The sequence below is a fragment of the Camelina sativa genome, chromosome 1 (assembly GCF_000633955.1).
Source record: "Camelina sativa cultivar DH55 chromosome 1, Cs, whole genome shotgun sequence".
Classification (NCBI taxonomy): Eukaryota; Viridiplantae; Streptophyta; class Magnoliopsida; order Brassicales; family Brassicaceae; genus Camelina; species Camelina sativa.
In genome coordinates, this window is record NC_025685.1 from 7,567,475 (window position 1) to 7,573,026 (window position 5,552).

Consider the following 5,552-nt stretch of genomic DNA (forward strand, 5'->3'; position numbering starts at 1 on the left):
TTTTTTTTTTTTTTTTTGTTGAAGGGCTTTTTTTTTCTTCATAGTTAGTTTTCATTTACTTTTATACAAGGGATCCACAATCCATGTAACATTAAATTGTGAGTTGATTAGAAGCTTTTTTCCAAGAAAAAGTCGGTCGCATTGGATTTACGTTACACTTTCACAATGCACGTATCAATAGTCATAGCAAATTTATGATTTTCTACGTAACCAACAAATGTTTATATATACGATGACTAATAAGATATAGTAAAATACGCACGATGAAGCCTTTGAGATTAATGAAGGAGTCCTTTGGCTTAATTTTGTTCCGATCGTATATAATCTCGGCTAGCTGAGGTGCGTAGTGGCCTGTAAATTAAAGAGTAAATAAACCATACCATATAATATTTCATGCCCATTAATTTTCATGCTTCAGTTTGTACTTGTAATTAAGATCAATCCTATACTTTTTGCTTAATCATAGTTGATATATACCAATCTAGATATTACGAATTTCTCAGAATGAAATATCAACAGTTCGAGAAGAAAAATATAGAGTAGTTAATTAAGCTCACCGGCATAGCTTTCACCAGCTATGAAGAAATCACGAGACTTATATTGGGGATACCTTGCAAACCAAGCAACCATGAAGTTGTATGCATCTTCCGCTGTTACAAAACATGATCTCAATTTAATTTACAAAATATCTCTAAAGTTCACGGTTAAGTTTACACTAGAGTATATATATATATATAACCAATGTTTTATCAATTTAAATAAATTTTGAGATGAGAACCTTCTTGTGGACTTTTACTTACCAACGAAAGCGTCGTTGAGGTTGTCCAAATCGGAAGATGAGTTCGTGTACGAAAACCCTACTCCAACTGGTGATTCTAAAAACAACATATTCGCTTCTGCATTTTTGTTAACAAAAAGTTCGTGAAGTTATACAAAAAAAATAGCTTAATTATTTGTTGTTAAGATTTTATTTTATCCCGCTAAAATTTTGTAACGAGAACTAGATAAAACAAAGAAAAAAAAACCTTGGACCCAAGAGTATTGATTGAAACTAAGGCTTGTCCCATTTTCAACAACACGAAAAGGTCCTAATTCAGATGCTGCTCCATATCCAATAGATGAACATCCTGGACCTGCAGCAGGATCATCAATATAAATAGGTTAAAAAAATAATTATATTCATATATATATATATATATTCATATATAATTAAGCGATCTGATTACTTACCTCCATTGAGCCAGAGAACTAAAGGTCTTGTTGAACGAGATTCAGACAAGGCTTCGAAAAACCAGAAGAAGAGTGAACGTGTATTTTCTTGATTGACGTTGACATAACCTGAGAAATGAGAGACCTTTGGAGTCGATGGTTGTTCAGGAAGGTTAACTACTTTGTCTGAATTTTGTGCTTCAATGTGATAATCTTGGTGACGTAATGATAATAATAGCAATAATGAGATGATCAGCAGAAAATTTTGTTTTTTCATTGGAGGAGTCAAATTCATCTCAGGATTTTGTTTGTTTGCCTTGGTATTTGCCTTTGTCTAGCGTATGTAATGTGTATATAAAGAAGTGAATGTATTGGGGGATGTTGGTTGATTGTGGAAAGTAGAGTATATGTGGCCACATAAATTAAGGATAAGAATTTACAATTCTTATTTTTGTTTTATGTCAAGATCGTAATGGATGGAAGCTGAATGTAGTACACTTCTGAGTTGTGACCAATTCGTTTGATAATTAATTATAGATTTATAGTTTTAGTTGTGTACTATATCACTAGTATAAATAATAGGATGATTTATTTTTTATTTTTCTTTCTGTTTTGTTTGATTGGAAACTAAAATTAATAATTTGCAAGTTCAACCATAATTTAAACATTACAAAAAGTAATAGTGATATTACAAATATGTTTCTTATTACAAAGACAAAGACTTAAAACAAGGCTTAATCCTTACTTCGAAGTCGGTTTCTCTAGAAGGTTTGCGATGGCCATGATGTACATGCCAAGTGTTGAGTCCACTACACATATCATGTCATTTACCTTACTCACACTACCTAGCTAGGAAGCAAAGTCAACAATGAGATTCCCCGTTTACACAATTAACTTCCTAAGAGGCTTAGCCTCGTGTTCATAATGCAGATGATGGGGACATTTTCATATTTGTTGTGTAAATCATACAGTCATAATTTTTTTGTGATACATTTTTATTTGGTCCGGTAATGAGAAGCGGAGTAAGAATTAAATGGGCCGAGAATAGGCATTGGCTAACTATAAACAGAACGTTTAGATATCAAACATTACTTTAAATGGGCTGATAATTTAATACTACTTAGAACTTTGTAAATTACAAAGACTTTTCGAAGGACAGATGCGAAAAAAGAAAAGAAGAAGAAGCAAGAAGGTACCACTATCCCAAAAGTCAAATTATTTTAGTGAATATTCAGGGCATTTCTTGGAAATTGTAATTAAAGCTTTTAACATGTACATTCCCAGTTTTTCACTAGCAGTGAAACTAAATTATTGATTATGTGTTATGGGACCAAAACTAAAATTGATAAAAATGTTGGGCATAAAATGAAAGATCACTGAAACATAGTACGTAGAGAAGGGACAGAAGAGAAACGGACGGATTGATATGGGCTAAGGAAAAAAAAAAATCAAAACAAAAATCATTACTATTATTCTTTTTACTCGTCATTATTGTAGGGGACCCTTTTTGAGAAAATTAAAGAGCCTTGTCCTATTTTTGTATTTACCAAAAAGAGTTCTATATATAAATTATACAGTATATAAATAAATTTTCTTACTGAAAGCACCAATGCGTATGTTAAACTAACAGGAAAGAGTAAATTAATATAGGAACGCAGGTCAAGATGATTCTTTTTGGCGTTATATCAGTTGATATAAATAATGTTAATAGTTAGTATATTAAGTAACACTATTGACATTACTATACTTTTTTTGCATTATTTTGACCATATTATGTCTTAGGAGACTGTGATTCTCCCGCACGCCCACAAAGTTTCTATTCCCCACAAATCTGAGACTTTTTGATTACTTAGAAATACCTCTTTTTTAAAAAGAGATTCGATCTTCCTCAGCTTACTTCGTTTTAAAGAAAACTGATAAGCTATGAATATAAGAGAAAAGGAAACTTCTTAACAGAAGTAGAAATTTGATTTTAGGAAGATTATAATTTGGAAAAAATTAGGAACAAAAACACGTTCATTACAAAAAATAATAATAGTATTAAGTTATACTATGAAAACTAATACTACTAGTGAATGTAAACATGATTTATTTTGAAATTTGAACTTTCATGTTTTTCCCTAGAATTGAGGAATTCCATTTACCAAGATTCTCTTAATTTGCTCAAACTCAGTCTCTTCACCAATTAGTGAATAATTATGTTTAGCTAGGATGCCTAGTAGTCCAGCTAGATTACATTATGAACTAGGAAAATAAAAACGTTCGGTTAAAATCAGTAATCAACGAAATTTTAATTCATAAGTTTTTCGGAAAAAAACACATTCAAACATGAGTAAACTGTTGACAAAAGAAAATATTTCGGACCAAAAAGACTTGAGACACAGTTTCGAGTTTTAATATTTGACTTTGGGTTGCGCTTACGACCAAAAGAAACTGCTAACTCAGGAAGAGGACCACCTCCGGGCAGAACGGTCAGGTGCTCGGGCAGATTGGTCTATGCCATATCGCAAAGATGACGTCATCAAGTTCACATATAAAGCTCGTTTCGGGCAAATGACAGCGTCATGATCCCTCCAAAGGTCTAATTGGGCCCCGGCCCACGAAGGTTAACATCTATTGTATTTTATCTCTTTTTTTTCTTTTATTATATACTTTCCCTTAAAATCTCTCCTTCACTTGATACCTTCTTCATCATCCCACCGTTTCTCAAGGCTCTCTTTCTCTCTATCTTTCTGTTTTTCTTTTATTGTTCTCTCTCAAATGGAAGGGAGAGAAGAGCTCCCATGGATGGAAAGGTCAAGGCCAAAGTTTCTTCAAGGTGATATGTCTACCTTGATATATGCAATGCCAAGAGTTAGGGTTTTGTCAGTTCGAAGAAGTCAATTTTCTTGTTCATCAGTGATATATGTATGATATGTTACTGAACTATCTAATACATATGTGTTTCTCGGTATCTATATCTATATATCTAGCGTAGGTATATAGACTGATAGACATTATTAATGTGTACATGCATACCAACATATATTTGTATCCATACACTTTCGCTACTATTGACTCACGAAGATAGATGCTCTTAGATATGGTCAAATGTCTTTTTGCAGCCTTTACAGTTATAGATTTGGAATCACATATATACACGATTATTGTTTTAAAGAGTAACATGTTCTTTTTTCTTGTGCTTGTGCAGGCAATAAGAGAAACATAAACCATGTGAAGCATATAGATTATTGGATCGGTTGTGCTGAGAAATTGGGTTTTTCTTCTGAACTCCAGTTTCATTGATCAACCGGTGTTATCCTATCTGAGCTTTTAGTCCCTCCATTTTTTTTTCAATTATTATGTTTCATTCATATGATGCATTGCTTTATTCTCTTTTCTTGACCTTGTAAGGCCTTTTCTTGACCTTGTAAGACCCCATCCCTTTCTAAATGTGTCAGTATTTTCTCATTTTACAGATTCTATTCTATCTCTACTCAACATAGAATAGATATCTATCTCTACCTCTAATTCGTTCGAGTCATCTTCTCCTACCTTGTCTATCCCTCCTGAGCTAATCTTTACAGCTTTTGATTGTCATTGATGTACAGCTTTGATATAAATTCAATAAAGAAGTTGAACGTTTCCCTTCTTCTTATATGATTTTTTGCTGGTGTTGGTTATATTATTGTAACAAAACTAAAGGAGGTAAAGAAAGTCTCGCTATCAAGGGGACTGGCAAAAGGCAATGAATATGGAAACGGGCAAAAAGAATTATGCCTTTACTCTCTCTCTTTTAAGGCTTTAGACAGGAATTTACTTTTGTTTTATGTGTTGTGTTTGTTTGGGTCTGACTGACCCCAAAGGGCAAAGGCCAGAGCCAAAACCAGAGAACTCTCTTATTAAATATTCCTTCAGAATCATTTATTGCCTCTTTTTCTCTCTCTCTCTCGTTCTACACTCGTGACTGTTTCTCACCTTCTGTACTATGATATTTTACCAATCCTCAACTCTTCAAAAGTTCAAATAGTATTTGTTCTAATTGTTGTTAAACCGTTGAACGGATATATGGGTAAAACCCGAAGTTCAAATAGTATTTCCCGAAGTTTTGAATAACAAATATTTGTATATAGAAACTAGTATGTTTCCATTTTCCAAGCACGACGGACAGTTTAAAGTTGTTGATAGATATGCTAGTATTATTTTTCATATTATGCATCTTTATCAGAAGTTAATAGAGAGAAAGGGGTAAGTTTTACTGAGAAGAGAGGAAAAGCTGAGCCACCCTTTTGTGTTATATACGAGAATAAATGTTGCTAAATTGTTTTTTCTTTTATCTTTTTCGCCATTCCTCTTTTTTTTTT

The 5,552-nt window shown here is 32.8% G+C and overlaps 1 protein-coding gene and 1 long non-coding RNA gene across 2 annotated transcripts in view; one reads left to right on the top strand and one right to left on the bottom strand.

Moving 5' to 3' along the window:
* LOC104781990 (serine carboxypeptidase-like 33) overlaps positions 1-1,532 on the bottom strand; it is a 4,306-nt gene extending 2,774 nt beyond the window's left edge. Inside the window, exons 1-5 of the mRNA XM_010506804.1 lie at positions 1,231-1,532; positions 1,026-1,133; positions 801-896; positions 558-650; positions 263-351 (exon numbers count right to left, since the gene is read on the bottom strand). Of these exons, the coding sequence (XP_010505106.1) occupies positions 263-351; positions 558-650; positions 801-896; positions 1,026-1,133; positions 1,231-1,504 (660 nt within the window). The 5' untranslated portion in view covers positions 1,505-1,532. The remainder of the gene's footprint in view (positions 1-262; positions 352-557; positions 651-800; positions 897-1,025; positions 1,134-1,230) is intronic.
* Positions 3,867-4,842, top strand: LOC104782002. The gene is made up of 2 exons (XR_766967.2): positions 3,867-4,027; positions 4,400-4,842. It is a non-coding gene; the product is annotated as an uncharacterized LOC104782002 (long non-coding RNA).